At 41.9% G+C, this 16146-nt stretch overlaps 2 protein-coding genes across 3 annotated transcripts in view; one reads left to right on the top strand and one right to left on the bottom strand.

Annotated features, from left to right (window-relative positions):
• The window catches only part of LOC133643401 (RING finger protein 207-like), a 64909-nt gene that overhangs the window by 6336 nt on the left and 42427 nt on the right, over positions 1-16146 (top strand). Inside the window, exons 2-4 of the mRNA XM_062037956.1 lie at positions 4539-4721; positions 4791-4843; positions 6761-6951. Coding sequence (XP_061893940.1) covers positions 6761-6951 — 191 coding nt within the window. The 5' untranslated portion in view covers positions 4539-4721; positions 4791-4843. The remainder of the gene's footprint in view (positions 1-4538; positions 4722-4790; positions 4844-6760; positions 6952-16146) is intronic.
• zpr1 (ZPR1 zinc finger) overlaps positions 11581-16146 on the bottom strand; it is a 55970-nt gene continuing 51404 nt past the window's right edge. For both annotated transcript variants that reach the window (XM_062037958.1, XM_062037957.1), the window contains exon 5: positions 11581-13942. In XM_062037958.1, coding sequence (XP_061893942.1) covers positions 12417-13751 — 1335 coding nt within the window. In that variant the 5' untranslated portion in view covers positions 13752-13942 and the 3' untranslated portion in view covers positions 11581-12416. The remainder of the gene's footprint in view (positions 13943-16146) is intronic.

The raw sequence follows: 16146 nt of genomic DNA, 5'->3' as shown, positions 1-16146 counted from the left end.
TGTATTGCACGCACGACATAGATGTTTTTTCAACTTTATTTTGTAATTTGTGATTGCCGCTGTTCACATTCACTCACAATCACACACGAGCATACGTCCACACTGAAGTAATACGAATAACGCTTTTCAAAACAAAAGCAGCGCCGTTGTATTGCGCACTCGACATAGATACTTTTTTACATTTATTTTGTAATTTATGATTGACCTCACGCGGGACGGACGGAGACGCACAAAGGGCCGGATGTGGCCCGCGGGCCGCAGAATGCCCAGGTCTGTGTTAAACTGTACCAGGTGAGATATATTTAATGAGTATAATTGTGTGCGTATTTGCCATGTGCAGCGTTGTTCTTCTGCATGTTTTTGCTCTTGCGGTGTTATTGCGATTGCAGCATTTCCCAGTTGCATTTGTTTCACGCTGTTTGGAGCGTTGTTGCTGCACGTTTGCTAGACTGACCATACGTCCTCTTTTCCCCGGACATGTCCTCTTTTGTGGGGCTGTCAGGGCGGAGTTTCTTAAATGCCTCAAATGTCCGGTATTTTGAGTTAAGGCTGCGTGTATTTTCAATGTACGTCCAGGGTTAAGAAGGGGTTGAAAACAAAACAAATTGTGAAGGTCTGCACAAGCAGCAACATTCGTGAGGGAGGGGCAGAGACAGAGAGCGAGACAGTGGAGAGACAGACAGAACACAAGAGAGAAGCCGAAACGTAAATGCAACTTCACGGATGATTTGCGGGAAAAGTATCTGTGTTTTCGTCCTGGCCGTGACACATGGAAAGCAGAATGCACTGTGTGCAAAGCAGGAAAGCATATCTGTGGCACGCATATATGTGTCCTCTTCCCGCCTTGGCACGCATACATGTGTCCTCTTCCCGCCTTGGCACGCATATATGTGTCCTCTTCCCGCCTTGGCACGCGTATATGTGTCCTCTTCCCGCCTTGGCACGCATATATGTGTCCTCTTCCCGCCTTGGCACGCATATATGTGTCCTCTTCCCGCCTTGGCACGCATATATGTGTCCTCTTCCCGCCTTGGCACGCATATATGTGTCCTCTTCCCCCCTTGGCACGCATATATGTGTCCTCTTCCCGCCTTGGCACGCATATATGTGTCCTCTTCCCGCCTTGGCACGCATATATGTGTCCTCTTCCCGCCTTGGCACGCATATATGTGTCCTCTTCCCGCCTTGGCACGCATATATGTGTCCTCTTCCCCGCCTTGGCACGCATATATGTGTCCTCTTCCCGCCTTGGCACGCATATATGTGTCCTCTTCCCGCCTTGGCACGCATATATGTGTCCTCTTCCCGCCTTGGCACGCATATATGTGTCCTCTTCCCGCCTTGGCACGCATATATGTGTCCTCTTCCCGCCTTGGCACGCATATATGTGTCCTCTTCCCGCCTTGGCACGCATATATGTGTCCTCTTCCCGCCTTGGCACGCATACATGTGTCCTCTTCCCGCCTTGGCACGCATATATGTGTCCTCTTCCCGCCTTGGCACGCATATATGTGTCCTCTTCCCGCCTTGGCACGCATATATGTGTCCTCTTCCCGCCTTGGCACGCATATATGTGTCCTCTTCCCGCCTTGGCACGCATATATGTGTGCTCTTCCCGCCTTGGCACGCATACATGTGTCCTCTTCCCGCCTCGGCACGCATATATGTGTCCTCTTCCCGCCTTGGCACGCATATATGTGTCCTCTTCCCGCCTTGGCACGCATATATGTGTCCTCTTCCCGCCTTGGCACGCATATATGTGTCCTCTTCCCGCCTTGGCACGCATATATGTGTCCTCTTCCCGCCTTGGCACGCATATATGTGTCCTCTTCCCGCCTTGGCACGCATATATGTGTCCTCTTCCCGCCTTGGCACGCATATATGTGTCCTCTTCCCGCCTTGGCACGCATACATGTGTCCTCTTCCCGCCTTGGCACGCATATATGTGTCCTCTTCCCGCCTTGGCACGCATATATGTGTCCTCTTCCCGCCTTGGCACGCATATATGTGTCCTCTTCCCGCCTTGGCACGCATATATGTGTCCTCTTCCCGCCTTGGCACGCATATATGTGTCCTCTTCCCGCCTTGGCACGCATATATGTGTCCTCTTCCCGCCTTGGCACGCATATATGTGTCCTCTTCCCGCCTTGGCACGCATATATGTGTCCTCTTCCCGCCTTGGCACGCATACATGTGTCCTCTTCCCGCCTTGGCACGCATATATGTGTCCTCTTCCCGCCTTGGCACGCATATATGTGTCCTCTTCCCGCCTTGGCACGCATATATGTGTCCTCTTCCCGCCTTGGCACGCATATATGTGTCCTCTTCCCGCCTTGGCACGCATATATGTGTCCTCTTCCCGCCTTGGCACGCATATATGTGTCCTCTTCCCGCCTTGGCACGCATATATGTGTCCTCTTCCCGCCTTGGCACGCATATATGTGTCCTCTTCCCGCCTTGGCACGCATATATGTGTCCTCTTCCCGCCTTGGCACGCATACATGTGTCCTCTTCCCGCCTTGGCACGCATATATGTGTCCTCTTCCCGCCTTGGCACGCATATATGTGTCCTCTTCCCGCCTTGGCACGCATATATGTGTCCTCTTCCCGCCTTGGCACGCATATATGTGTCCTCTTCCCGCCTTGGCACGCATATATGTGTCCTCTTCCCGCCTTGGCACGCATATATGTGTCCTCTTCCCGCCTTGGCACGCATATATGTGTCCTCTTCCCGCCTTGGCACGCATATATGTGTCCTCTTCCCGCCTTGGCACGCATACATGTGTCCTCTTCCCGCCTTGGCACGCATATATGTGTCCTCTTCCCGCCTTGGCACGCATATATGTGTCCTCTTCCCGCCTTGGCACGCATATATGTGTCCTCTTCCCGCCTTGGCACGCATATATGTGTCCTCTTCCCGCCTTGGCACGCATATATGTGTCCTCTTCCCGCCTTGGCACGCATATATGTGTCCTCTTCCCGCCTTGGCACGCATATATGTGTCCTCTTCCCGCCTTGGCACGCATATATGTGTCCTCTTCCCGCCTTGGCACGCATATATGTGTCCTCTTCCCGCCTTGGCACGCATATATGTGTCCTCTTCCCGCCTTGGCACGCATACATGTGTCCTCTTCCCGCCTTGGCACGCATATATGTGTCCTCTTCCCGCCTTGGCACGCATATATGTGTCCTCTTCCCGCCTTGGCACGCATATATGTGTCCTCTTCCCGCCTTGGCACGCATATATGTGTCCTCTTCCCGCCTTGGCACGCATATATGTGTCCTCTTCCCGCCTTGGCACGCATATATGTGTCCTCTTCCCGCCTTGGCACGCATATATGTGTCCTCTTCCCGCCTTGGCACGCATATATGTGTCCTCTTCCCGCCTTGGCACGCATATATGTGTGCTCTTCCCGCCTTGGCACGCATATATGTGTCCTCTTCCCGCCTTGGCACGCATATATGTGTCCTCTTCCCGCCTTGGCACGCATATATGTGTCCTCTTCCCGCCTTGGCACGCATATATGTGTCCTCTTCCCGCCTTGGCACGCATATATGTGTCCTCTTCCCGCCTTGGCACGCATACATGTGTCCTCTTCCCGCCTTGGCACGCATATATGTGTCCTCTTCCCGCCTTGGCACGCATATATGTGTCCTCTTCCCGCCTTGGCACGCATATATGTGTCCTCTTCCCGCCTTGGCACGCATATATGTGTCCTCTTCCCGCCTTGGCACGCATATATGTGTCCTCTTCCCGCCTTGGCACGCATATATGTGTCCTCTTCCCGCCTTGGCACGCATATATGTGTCCTCTTCCCGCCTTGGCACGCATATATGTGTCCTCTTCCCGCCTTGGCACGCATATATGTGTGCTCTTCCCGCCTTGGCACGCATATATGTGTCCTCTTCCCGCCTTGGCACGCATATATGTGTCCTCTTCCCGCCTTGGCACGCATATATGTGTCCTCTTCCCGCCTTGGCACGCATATATGTGTCCTCTTCCCGCCTTGGCACGCATATATGTGTCCTCTTCCCGCCTTGGCACGCATATATGTGTCCTCTTCCCCGCCTTGGCACGCATATATGTGTCCTCTTCCCGCCTTGGCACGCATATATGTGTCCTCTTCCCGCCTTGGCACGCATATATGTGTCCTCTTCCCGCCTTGGCACGCATATATGTGTCCTCTTCCCCGCCTTGGCACGCATATATGTGTCCTCTTCCCGCCTTGGCACGCATATATGTGTCCTCTTCCCGCCTTGGCACGCATACATGTGTCCTCTTCCCACCTTGGCACGCATACATGTGTCCTCTTCCCGCCTTGGCACGCATATATGTGTCCTCTTCCCGCCTTGGCACGCATATATGTGTCCTCTTCCCCGCCTTGGCACGCATATATGTGTCCTCTTTTTGGCATTTAAGAATATGGTCAGCCTAACGTTTGCCCCTATCGGCCTTGCATTAGGAGTATTGTCCCTTGACAAACTTGCATGTGTTGCTCTTGAGATGTCATTTTCACACTATTCTGCGTCCTCGCCAGGATGACCGTGTGTCCAATGCGCACGTTCCAATGGCCCTGTTGCACTTTGGCAGCACACGGGGGGGGTTGGCATGACGCCTGTGCCGTCAGCTGCCCGGTAGAGGCAGCCCCTCGGCCTACTATTGAAGAGTTTCTGCATTGTTGCCATTCCCGCTGGGGGGTTGTTGATAGCGGCACTGGAAGGTAAGACAGTGGCTCTTTTTGCTCTCCATGTGCAATACAAGCCACCTAAACTGTGGCTCTGTTTTGTAGGAGTTAGCGTTGTCAACATTAGCCGTCCGTGGATGACTTAATCACTCGTCAAGGTAAGACCACGGCTCCTTTAGTTCATTTTAATCCCTATGGCTGCTGTTATTTGATTCCTGTTACAGTGCAGTCTGGCAACTGTGACTCTTATCAAACATGACACAACTTCTTCATGATCCAACCTTAAAGGGGAAGTGCAGTTTTTTTGGAAGTGTGCCTATCATTTACAATCCCTATATATATATACATATATATGTGTATTCTAAAACATAAAATAGAGCACGTACGAGGTAGCTAACAATGCAGCTAATAAGTGTACACTTAGCAATGCTTAGTGTTTCACTAGCGAGATCTGTTTCGCACGCAGCTTCTAGAACTTGTTGCTCGTCCTCTGCATTTTCAGGCTCAAAAAGATAAGGTTCTGGATCATCATTTGTCCCAAAGTAATCATTGGCTCTTAAAGTCTACATGAGTTGCTGTTGCTAAAGGGAAAAGCAAGCGTTTTGATACGTCTGAGAAATGAATACGCCAAATCCCCAAAATATGAAAATATTGCATGTTGTTATGAAGGTGGCTGTTACTACATTACTTATGTATTACAGCAGGGGTCACCAACGCGGTGCCCGCGGGCACCAGGTAGCCCGTAAGGACCAGATGAGTAGCCCGCTGGCCTGTTCTAAAAATAGCTCAAATAGCAGCCCTTACCAGTGAGCTGCCTCTATTTTTTAAATTGTATTTATCTACTAGCAAGCTGGTCTCGCTTTGCCCGACATTTTTAATTCTAAGAGAGACAAAACTCAAATAGAATTTGAAAATCCAAGAAAATATTTTAAAGACTTGGTCTTCACTTGTTTAAATAAATTCATTATTTTTTTTTACTTTGCTTCTTATAACTTTCAGAAAGACAATTTTAGAGAAAAAATGATTTCAGGATTTTTAAACATATACCTTTTTACCTTTTAAATTCCTTCCTCTTCTTTCCTGACAATTTAAATCAATGTTCAAGTAATTTAAAAAAAAAAAAATAAATAGATTTTAATTTAATTCTTCATTTTAGCTTCTGTTTTTTCCACGAAGAATATTTGTGAAATATTTCTTCAAACTTATTATGATTAAAATTCAAAAAAATTATTCTGGCAAATCTAGAAAATCTGTAGATTCAAATTTAAATCTTATTTCAAAGTCTTTTGAATCTCTTTTAAAATTTTTGTTCTGGAAAATGTAGAAGAAATAATGATTTGTCTTTGTTAGAAATATAGCTTGGTCCAATTTGTTATATATTCTAACAAAGTGTAGCTTGGATTTTAACCTATTTAAAACATGTCATCAAAATTCTAAAATTAATCTTAATCAGGAAAAAATGACTAATGATGTTCCATAAATTCTTTTTTAAATTTTTTCAAAAAGATTCAAATTAGCTAGTTTTTCTCTTCTTTTTTTCGGTTGAATTTTTGAATTTTAAAGAGTCGAAATTGAAGATAAACTATGTTTCAAAATTTAATTGTCATTTTCCCCCCGTGTTTTCTCCTCTTTTAAACCGTTCAATTAAGTGTAAATATCATTCATTATTAATAATAACATAGAGTTAAAGGTAAATTGAGAAAATTGGCTATTTCTGGCAATTTATTGAAGTGTGTATCAAACTGGTAGCCCTTCGCATTAATCACTACCCAAGAAGTAGCTCTTGCTTTCAAAAAGGTTGCTGACCCCTGTATTACAGCATGTACAGTACATAAAACATTTATGGAGGTTATTTTAGAGTGTTTTATAGGCGGAATGGTGCAACTTCCATTGACTCAATCGTTTGCTGACTTTTGCTAACATTTATTTACGATTTAGAATGCATAAAAAAGAAGATCATATGTGTTCTTGTCTTACATAAGGATGTGGAATTATAGGCAACATTAAAAAAAAGAAAGTGCAGTTCCCAATTAAGAGGAAGAAAAAGTGTCACTCACTGCTGGAACTTCTTTCAGATGTCAGGGGGAATTCTCAGCAATGTGGACAGCCTGTGTAGTGTGGACTGTGCCAACCTGCACCCCTTGGTGTGCCACCTGTGCCACGAGCAGTACCAGTCCCCGTGTCTGCTGGACTGCTACCACATCTTCTGCGCCCGCTGCTTACTGGGTCGGACCAATGACAGCCGCCTCAGCTGCCCCCTCTGCGGGTAAGAGAAAGCGCATTAAATGTTCACCCCGTGTTTGGTGGAAGGTCCAGTTGGCCCCAAACTGGTACACTTGGGAGTTTAATCTTCCACCAGACGGTTTGCAACAAGGGTGTCAAACTTGTTTTCATTGAGGTCATATCGCAGTTACGGCTACCTTTAGAGGGCCGGTTGTAACTGTGAATGTTTACATTTAGGTGTATCATTGTGTTATTGCACAATTGTCTATGCATTTGATGATTGGTACATACAAATTGATGCATAACTTGCTTTGAAGTCATAGGTGACAAGCAGATATTGAAGTATTTATTTATACTAACAAATTGTAATATGGTATATAACAATTATGGGTGCTGTATTGTATATATATATATATGTATGTATGTAAATATATGTATATATGTATGTACATATATATATATATACACATTGTAATATGGTATATAAAAATTATGGGTGCTGTATTGTATATATATATATATGTATGTATGTAAATATATGTATATATGTATGTACATATATATATATATACACATTGTAATATGGTATATAAAAATTATGGGTGCTCAAATTCTTTTTTTTAATCACATCTGAATCGCAAAATTGTATTTATTCCAATTCTAAACCAATTTATAATTTAAAAAAAAGTGGATTATAAAATGATCTATCCATCTAATCTATATAAAGTATATATGTATGTATTTATGTAAATACATGCATATATATATATTTATATACATATATACTTACATACATATATGTATACATATATATATATATGCATATATATGTATATATACATATATATATATGTATGTATGTGTATATACATATATATGTATGTATGTGAATATACATATATGTATGTATGTGAATATATATATATATATATATATATATATATATATATATATATATATATATATATATACTACCGTTCAAAAGTTTGGGGTCACATTGAAATGTCCTTATTTTTGAAGGAAAAGCACTGTATATTAGTATATATATGTATGTGTGTATATACACATATATATATACATATACAGTATACACACATAGATGAATATATATATATATTAATTGTATGTAAAAGGTGAAAGTTCGATTCCTACCTTGTTTACTTCCATGATGACCTCCTCAAAGTTTTGTACACACATATATGTATGTATGTATATATATATACATATATATATATATATATAGACTACCGTTCAAAAGTTTGGGGTCACATTAAAATGTCCTTATTTCTGAAGGAAAAGCACTGTACTTTTCAATGAAGATAACTTTAAACTAGTCTTAACTTGAAAGAAATACACTCTATACATTGCTAATGTGGTAAATGACTATTCTAGCTGCAAATGTCTGCTTTTTGGTGCAATATCTACATAGGTGTATAGAGGCCCATTTCCAGAAACTATCACTCCAGTGTTCTAATGGTACAATGTGTTTGCTCATTGGCTCAGAAGGCTAATTGATGATTAGAAAACCCTTGTGCAATCATGTTCACACATCTGAAAACACTTTAGCTCGTTACAGAAGCTACAAAACTGACCTTCCTTTGAGCAGATTGAGTTTCTGGAGCATCACATTTGTGGGCTCAATTAAACGCTCAAAATGGCCAGAAAAAGAGAACTTTCATCTGAAACTCCACAGTCTATTCTTGTTCTTAGAAATGAAGGCTATTCCACTAAATTGTTTGGGTGACCCCAAACTTTTGAACGGTAGTGTATATATATATATATATATATATATATATATATATATATATATATACACATACATATGTATATATACCTACAGTATATCATATCTATTTTTAGGAGCACTAATACAAAACCTCACAGTGTCTGATTGAATGCTAAAAACGTCAAGACAGACCGCCTTAAAAACATAATGGAATTTTTACATTTTTCTATGAACGATAAAACACTGAATATTTACAACATATAAACGTCACACCCCCTTTCGATCGACATATATGGAGTGCCTACATTATGAGGCATATATATATATATATATATATATATACGTATTGAAGCATAGGCATGTTTGAATGAACCACCATTGTTAATCTGTTGACAGCCAGAGGTCAAAGGTCAAGCGCCGACGGTCAGACCGGCCACACTAAGGACACTTGCGATTACAGCGACCTCAGCTCCCCTGTCCAACTGTCCACACAAGTGCTTTATTTGCTGCTTTTGGCAAGCGGCGCCTCTGTTTTGGTTCTCCACGTGACGCCCGGGTCGACTCGCTCGGTCCTGAAAGCCCGGGACAGCTGCGAGGGTCATCCCTGTGGTCAGATTTAGCCCTCCACCCCGGCCAAGCGTGGTGGCCATCGGTACCGTAGTCGGCAGCTTGCAGCAAAATCAAAAGCGGTCACATGATAGGGATCCATATCGTCTCGATCGGAGTCTTACGGCGACCAAATTTAACACCAGAGTTCCTCGAGGGGGGCTGTGACTCCTCCGTGTGAGGAAAAACAAAAGCAATCAGTGATGAATTTGACAAAAACTGCTGAACTTGCTCCACGAGTCCACGACAGTATTATTAAAGCAGGGTTTTTCAACCTTTTCTGAGCCAAGGCACATTTTTTTTCATTTGAAAAATTTCGAGGCACACCACGAGCAGAAAACATTAAAAAATTAAACTCAGCAGCCAATATTGACAATAAAAAGTTATTCTCGCAACTGTTGGATATTCAAACCATAACCAACCATGCCTCACTATAGCTCTTGTCTCAAAGTAGGTGTACCGTCATGACCGGTCACATCACGCCGTGACTTATTTGGAGTTTTTGTTCTTGTCTTGCGCTCCTATTTTGATGTTCATTGTCATGTCATGTACGGATGTACTTTGCGGACGCCGTCTGCGGCTCCACACGCTGTAAGTCTTTGCTGTCGTCCAGCAATCTGTCAACAACAACACATCATTTGCAGACTATAATTACTGGTTTGCCAAAAAAATATTTTTTTAACACAATTAGGTGAAATGACATAATCTCCCACGGCACACCAGACAATATCTCACGGTACACTAGTGTGCCGCGGCACAGTGGTTGAAAAACACTGACTTAAAGGATATAGTTAAAAGTGATGATTCCTCTTATTAATAACTACCGTATTTTTCGGACTATAAGTCGCAGTTTTTTTCATAGTTTGGCCGGGGGTGCGACTTATACTCAGGAGCGACTTATGTGTGAAATTTTTAACACATTACTGTAAAATATCAAATAATATTTATCTCATTCACGTAAGAGACTAGACCAGTGGTTCTTAACCTTGTTGGAGGTACCAAACCCCACAAGTTTCATATGCGCATTCACCCAACCCTTCTTTAGTGAAAAATAAAATGTTGTTTTTTTTCAAATTCAAGACAAAGTTATATGTTTTAGGTAACACTTTAGTATGGGGAACATATTCTAAGTAACAAAGACTTAATTTAGAGTTATTTGGACACTAGGGGAACATATTCTAAGTAACAAAGACTTAATTTAGAGCTATTTGGACACTAGGGGAACATATTCTAAGTAACAAAGACTTAATTTAGAGTTATTTGGACACTAGGGGAACATATTCTAAGTAACAAAGACTTAATTTAGAGCTATTTGGACACTACGGGAACATATTCTAAGTAACAAAGACTTAATTTAGAGTTTTTTGGACACTAGGGGAACATATTCTAAGTAACAAAGACTTCATTCATTGTTATTTGGACACTAGGGGAACATATTCTAAGTAACAAAGACTTAATTTAGAGCTATTTGGACACTAGGGGAACATATTCTAAGTAATAAAGACTTAATTTAGAGTTATTTGGACACTAGGGGAACATATTCTAAGTAACAAAGACTTAATTTAGTGTTATTTGGACACTAGGGGAACATATTCTAAGTAATAAAGACTTAATTTAGAGTTATTTGGTTAGGGTTAGGGTTATAATAAGGCCATGCCGAATAAGGCATTAAGAAGTACTTAATAATGACTAGTTAAGAGCCAATATGTTACTAATTTGCATGTTAACAAACAACTAATTAATGGTGAATATGTTCCCCATACTAAAGTGTTACCGTGTTTTTTTACTGGTGCACAAAATGAAGCGTGAATGAACATCACCTTGTTCAAACCACAAAACCAACACAGTGCATAAACTCACAACAAACTACACACCTGCAAACCAGTCAGCTGTTGCCGTATCCGTAATACGCCGATAGGGAGAAGTTTGTATTCACACGATGAGTCGGGTGTGTTTTGACCTCCGTCGAACCCCTGAGGCCGACTCACCAAACCCCTAGGGTTCCATCCAACCCAGGTTAAGAACCACTGGACTAGACGAAAAAGATTTCATGGGATTTAGCGATTAGGAGTGACAGATTGTTTGGTAAACGTATAGCATGTTCTATATGTTATAGTTATTTGAATGACTCTTACCATAATATGTTACGTTAACATAGCAGTTGGTTATTTATGCCTCATATAACGTACACTTATTCAGCCTGTTGTTCACTATTCTTTACACATTTTAAATTGCCTTTCAAATGTCTATTCTTGCTGTTGGCTTTTATCAAATACATTTCCCCCCCAAAAATGCGACTTATACTCTAGTGCGACTTATGTTTTTTTTCCTTCTTTATTATGCATTTTCGGCCGGTGCGACTTATACTCCGAAAAATACGGTATGTGGATTCTGCTGTGACTGAAACTTGTTGCTGCAAGTGTGAGATATCAAACATAAAAACCAACCTTTCTACAAGCTAACTTTGATAATACAGTTCCCGGATGTGGCACCACTGCAACCAAAATAGTACCAAATGAGTACCGGTCAGTCAAACCAACAATTGGGCTACATGATCACATGCAATGATTAGTCTAGAGTGACGTTCCATCATTATTTATTTCCAAATAGCTCTTGCCCTTCCATTTCAAACACATTTCATAAACATATACGAGCCTCTGTTGCTTTAAGTGTACATTTTGCCTCATAACTCTCACAAGGCTCTAAATAATATGAAGGCAACATGGCTTTGTTGTCCAAATAAAATAGCATTTCGACCAGTCGTTCTGTTTTCTTAAAAAGATACAACCCACTTGCCATTATGACTGCTGTTTGTCATTGAAATGACACTCAAACACAGAAAATCTAAAACCCGTGAGAACTCCCAGCTGTGGCTGAGCACCCTCTTGTGACGGATCAAGGCATTGCAACCAAAATTCCCAAGTATTGTACAGGATTATCTGCACTGGCATGTAGACTTAGTGTCCACTGCACCAACAAACAACTTAGAACTTCTTGCCATTATTAAAACATACTGATGAGGATAACATAACCCAAAAAAAACCAAAATACAATAAAAACAACACTGGCTTGGAGGCAAAGCTTTCTTGTCTTTTGAGAATTTGTTTACTCCTGAACTTGTTTCGAAATGTCATGTCAGGAGACGACAAAGATGGTTCTCGGTCTCTTGAGAGCTTTCAGTTGTCTTCCTGGTAGCCTTCCGTTTTCATATCGTTCAGACCCAGCTCTTCGTTTTGCTCAAACGAGCGAGCGTACTTCTCGACGGTCATCTCCGGGTCGGCCTCGGGGGCGTACACGTTCTCCAGGTAGCTGTTCCCGGCCGGGTCGTCCAGGATGATGTGGACCTTCATCTCCCCGGCTATGATCTTGTCGATCTTCTCGCCAAACTCCTTCAGCTTCCGCATGCGATCGGAATCGCCGCTATCGCCGCAGACAAACGGGTTTTTGGAGACGACGAGGTCCCTGATGTCGGTCAGCAGGCCCTCCAGGGTGGTGAACTTCCCGCACACCGCCCCCATGCCCAGCTCCAATTCCAGCTCGGGGATGAGGACATTGCAGGTCTCGGACTTGAGCAGGTCTCGGGTCATGTCGGACGCGGCGCTGATGCGCAGGGAGATCTTGGTGCCCTTTTCCTCTGTGGCACCGCCCGACTTGACCTCATTGGTCCGATGTCCGCAGCTGTCACAGTTGGTGGCCATGATGACGGCCTCCTTGAAGTGAGGGATCTGGACCAGCTTCATGTTGGTGGAGGCCGGGGCGTTGCACTCGGGACAGTTGGTGTTGAACACCAAAACTTCACTCCTCATGGTGTCCAAGTCGTCGCCTGGTGGCTCCTCGTCCTCTGGGTCGTCATCCGCCCTCAAACCCAGCTGCTTCTCCTGCTGAACGCTGCGCCTGAACCGGGACACGGTGAGGGCCTCGTCCTTTCGGGGGGCCATCGGGTTCTCCACAAAACTGTTGCCTGACGGATCTTCAATGACCAAAGTGAATCCCTCCTGGACGTCTTTGAGCTTTTTCAGTTTCTGGATGAAGGTGTTTATTTTCCCGGCCACCTCCGGGTCGGCTGCCTGTCTGGCCACTTGGTCCTGCTCCAAGCCGGCCACAGCCCGGTCCAAAAGGCCCTCGATGGTGGACAGGGAGCCTTTCTGCGTGAAGGGAGGGATCTCAAAGTCCAGCTCTGGTATCCTGGTGGTGGCGCTGTCCATCTTCACCACTTCCCGGTCTAAGTCCGGCTTGCTTCGGACTTTCAGCGTGTAGCAGACGCCTTGCTCCTGAATGCGGCCCGCGGACTGGATCTCCGTGTTGGACCAGCTGCATTTGTCGCAGCTGAAGGAGCTGACAATGACCTCCTTGAAGAAGGGGATCTTAGTGAGCAGCAGGCGTGTGACGCCGTCCTGGTAGCAGTTCATGCACAAGCTCGACATCTCCGTCGCCTGCCAGTCGTCGTCGTCGGCGCTCAGGTCCTTAAAGACGCTTTCCCCCCGCACATGTTCCTGGGCGATGGCCGACATTTTCTAACCTTGACAAAAGATTTCCGCTGCTTTGAAAGTGTCGTCACCTTTCGTCCAACTGTGAGAAGTTTCTAGACGCTTCGATGTCCGCACATGCTACTGACGTCACCACGGCGTTTTCCGTGTTTTTCTTCTTCTACGTCCAGTGACCCTGGTGGTACTGCAGCGGCCCGTGCAGGCTACCCGGAGTACTGCAACAACATATTATTACTAATATGAGCCTGAGTTTATTTTCCACCCCTATTTTTCTTAAATTTTGTTGACAGTACTAATCATTTTGAAGATTTTTTACCCTCAAAAGTAATACTAACCAGATTTATGGCGTATTTTCCTAAAAACCTAGAAAAATAAATGTTTTTTATCCGTAATTTTTAATTTTTAAAAATAAACCTTTATTTTTCCATCCATCCATTTCTACCGCTTATTCCCTTCGGGGTCGCTGGAGCCTATCTCAGCTACAATCGGGCGGAAGGCGGGGTACACCCTGGACAAGTCGCCACCTCATCGCAGGGCCAACACAGATAGACAGACAACATTCACACTATACTAATTTTAATTAACAACTAGTAATATTAATTCATAATACTACTGGTAATGTATAATACTCACACAAATACTTATTACTATCAATTAGTCATCATTTATAATACTAATTAATAACAGTTTACTATAATATTTTCAATACTACTGTAATTAATATTATCAACTAGTAATATTAATGTATAATACTACTGGTAATTTATAATACACAAATACGAGTTATCAACTAGTGATTATTTTTACTAATTAATACCCATTTATTATAATACAACTAATACTATGTTTTATAATATCAATTTAGAAATAATGTATAATACTACCAGTCATTTATAATAATAATTTATTATACTAACACTAATACTTATTCATATTTAAATGGTCAACTTCTAATATTAATAATGTGTAATACTAATCTATAATAAATTGATGCTAACACAATACTAATTATAATATGCAACATTTACATAGAAAGAAAGAAATAATAATGAACCCAACAAGTACAGAAATAGTACAAAACAGCGCCAGGGGGTTGTAAACTAATAAAGCAACTAAAATAGAAAAACTATTTATTTTTCTAGGTTTTTAGGGAAATACGGCGTCTTCCGTGTTTTCTTCTTCTACGTCTAGTGACCCTGGTGGTACTGCAGCGGCCCGTGCAGGCTAACTGGAGTACTGCAACAACATATTATTACTAATATGAGCCTGAGTGTATTTCCCGCCCCTATTTTTCTTTATTTTTGTTGACAGTACTAATCATTTTGAAGATTTTTTACTTTCAAAAGTAATACTAACCAGATTAATGGCGTATTTCCCTAAAAACCTAGAAAAATAAATGCTTTTTTTTATCTGTAATTTTTGTATGTTTTTATAACCCTTTATTTATAATATGCAACATTTACATACAAGCAAATAAATAATAATAAACAACAAGTACAGAAATAGTACAAAACGGCGCCAGGGGGTTGTAAACTAAATAAAGCAACTAAAAATAGAAAAAAATATTTATTTTACTAGGTTTTTAGGGAAATACGGCGTCTTCCGTGTTTTCTTCTTCTACGTCTAGTGACCCTGGTGGTACTGCAGCGGCCCGTGCAGGCTAACTGGAGTACTGCAACAACATATTATTACTAACATGAGCCTGAGCGTATTGTTCGCCCCTATTTTTCTTTATTTTTGTTGACAGTACTAATCATTTTGAAGATTTAACTTTCAAAAGTAATATTAACCAGACTTATGGTGTATTTCCCTAAAAACCTAGAAAAATAAATGTTTTTTATCCGTAATTTATTTATTATTTTTATAAACCTTTTATTTATAAAATGCAACATTTACATACAAGCAAATGAATAATAATGAACACAACAAGTACAGAAACAGTACAAAACAGCGCCAGGGGGTTGTAAACCCAATAAAGCAACTAAAATAGAATAGCAAATATATATATATATATATATATATATATATATATATATATATATATATATATATATATATATATATATATATATATATATATATATATATGTAACAAAGTGTAAGCCATAGGCTCACACAAGTTCCGTAAATAATGCACATTTGGAGCACAGCGTCATTATTTTCACAGCTTTTTGGTTGTTAGAGGTAGAAAGCGTTTTAAAATAAAATTCAAATTATTTCGGGTATTGAGAAACGTACATTAATGAATATAAAACTCAGCCAATAGTATAATGAGGTTGCAAAGATAAAATTCCTTTAAAAAAAATGTTTTCATACAGTGTAAATACAAACAAGACATATTTAAAACAAAGCACACATTTGTCATGAATATTGTCCAGGATGAAAGGACAGATGCCTGCCATATATTATTACTAATATG

The sequence above is a fragment of the Entelurus aequoreus genome, linkage group LG26 (genome assembly GCF_033978785.1).
Source record: "Entelurus aequoreus isolate RoL-2023_Sb linkage group LG26, RoL_Eaeq_v1.1, whole genome shotgun sequence".
Taxonomy (NCBI): domain Eukaryota; kingdom Metazoa; phylum Chordata; class Actinopteri; order Syngnathiformes; family Syngnathidae; genus Entelurus; species Entelurus aequoreus.
The sequence above is the reverse complement of the archived record's forward strand: the minus strand, read 5'-3'. Positions and strand labels throughout refer to the sequence as shown.